Here is a 1,948-nt window from a genome sequence, read left to right on the forward strand (position 1 = left end):
AATGACTTGTTAACGACCCTATTTGAGTGATAATGAAATCATTAGGCCACTAACCCAAGCTGAGATTTAAAGCATATTTTCTGATGGCTGACCAAACTTCTCCCTGAGTAAAGCTTTAAATTAAGTGAAGAATGTCTTTTTCTATTTCCAGTAAAGCCAACAGGCACTTCCTGCTGTGCCCTGTGTGCGTGAAACCCCAGGAATGCCTTCCGGTGCATCTGCGTAGGGTCTGCATGAAGACCGCCACACCAGAAGCCATGGAAGCAGAGGTGTTGAAGGCAAAGAGGGATGTCCATGAGCTTCTGGTGTCTGGCAGGGTCTTCAACCACGGCCTGCTTCGGCAGATTTTGGATGACGCTGATCCACTCAGCAGGTTGGTGGAAGGGCTTTTCAGTCTTTTTTCAAACATCACTTCTTGTTTACTCTCTGAAATGTATTACATTTTTTAAATTGTATTGAATAACATTGTCTAAATTCTGTTTTTTTTTTTAATTGAAAGGCTGATTGATGAGCTGCAGCGTCGGCACATGGCGGTGGTTGGTGTCCCTCCACCACTGCCCAATGCCAACGTTACGGCAGCGACGGCACAGCCACCCGAGAGTGCGGCCACTGAGACTCGTGAGAGCGAGTCTGACATTGCCTCTGTCAGCAGTGGCGAGTACTTTCAATGGTGAGAATCTCAGTTTCACAACTTCACTGACGATGTTTGTTTTTGATTGTGAGTCACATGAATCACAAATATTCAGTATGTAACAACAATTCACTACTATAACAATTATAACACTTTTCCCACATTGCAGTAACCCAGATGTGCAGTGGAAGAAGGCGGCCAGGAAGCTCATGGCAGAGAAGGGCCTCTATGAGAAGCACTCCCTGGACCATGCATTGCTGAAGGGCTTCGCCAACTACCTGGAGAAAGACCTCCAGAATGAAAATTTCAAACAGGAGGTGAGGACTACCATAAAACACTATGTGTTTATTAAAAACTTCTGGGTTAGGGTTCATTTTTGCCTTTTTGTTTAAATCGATTTACAACATGATTTGGGAAACCATGTGCTGGCTTTCAGTCAGAAAGATATGCACAGCCTGTACCTTTGGTAACATTCCTCCTCCCCTGTATTGCAGTCACTTTTGTAGATGGTATAAGTTAAATTAATATTTGATCCTCACCAGGGTCTTTTTTTCTTTTCATGAATTCAGTTTTTCATACTTTTTTTTTTTAATAGTTGTCATGTAATTTAAAATGCTTTTTTTTCCCCAGGTTGACAACGTTGCTCGTTTCCTGTACTACGTGGACCCACAGGCCCCATCCCTGGAGTTCGTCAGGAAGAGGGAAAAGATCTCGCAGTACCTTCGCCAGCTCTCTGAGGCAACGCTGACCAAGCAAACTCAGCAGAATTATCTGAAGAGCTTGAAAAGGTTGGTGCATTTGATGTTTTTTTTCATATAATGTCAACACTTGTGTAGACAATAAACATAGTTGGGCTTAAATAAATATACTTAAATACTTGTACTTCCTCCGACAGATTCCTGTTGTACCACACAGTCAACACCAACCTGAGGCACCAGGATCGGGAACTCCATGAGGACTGCAAGGACTTCATTCAGTTCCTTGGGTCTCTGCAGAGATGCTGCTCCAAGCAAGCGAGCAAAGAGATCACCCAAAAGAGGTAAGTTTAATTGTTCTCCACCAACTAGATTACAGTATAGATATGTGAGCAATGTGGCATGTAATGTCATGATTTGTTAATAAGATTTTATCTATTTTCTCATAGGCATAGCATGTTGACTGAGCAACAGCAGCTCACTCCACATGACTGCTTGGCTGTGCTGAGGGCTGCCAGGAAAGACTTGTTGGCAGTTGTCGCGAAGGTCTTCGTGGACAAAGGCGCAACCCTGGAGTTGACAGAGTGCAGCTTAATGGTGTACTACCTCGAGGCAGTGGTCA

General features: G+C 43.7%; 1 protein-coding gene across 1 annotated transcript; it reads left to right on the plus strand.

The window, feature by feature from the left end:
* Positions 1-151: 151 nt before the first annotated feature.
* Positions 152-1,941, plus strand: LOC147819838 (uncharacterized; the record flags this gene model as incomplete). Its single annotated transcript, XM_087170169.1, has 6 exons — positions 152-373; positions 500-670; positions 801-948; positions 1,262-1,419; positions 1,527-1,670; positions 1,776-1,941. Coding segments are annotated over 6 exons (1,009 nt in total), but the record flags the coding sequence as incomplete, so codon positions are not given.
* Positions 1,942-1,948: the final 7 nt, after the last annotated feature.

This window comes from Seriola lalandi, unplaced genomic scaffold, assembly GCF_002814215.2.
Source record: "Seriola lalandi dorsalis isolate HSWRI2012SDOR001 ecotype SW California unplaced genomic scaffold, Sedor1 jcf7180002038775, whole genome shotgun sequence".
Lineage (NCBI taxonomy): Eukaryota > Metazoa > Chordata > Actinopteri > Carangiformes > Carangidae > Seriola > Seriola lalandi.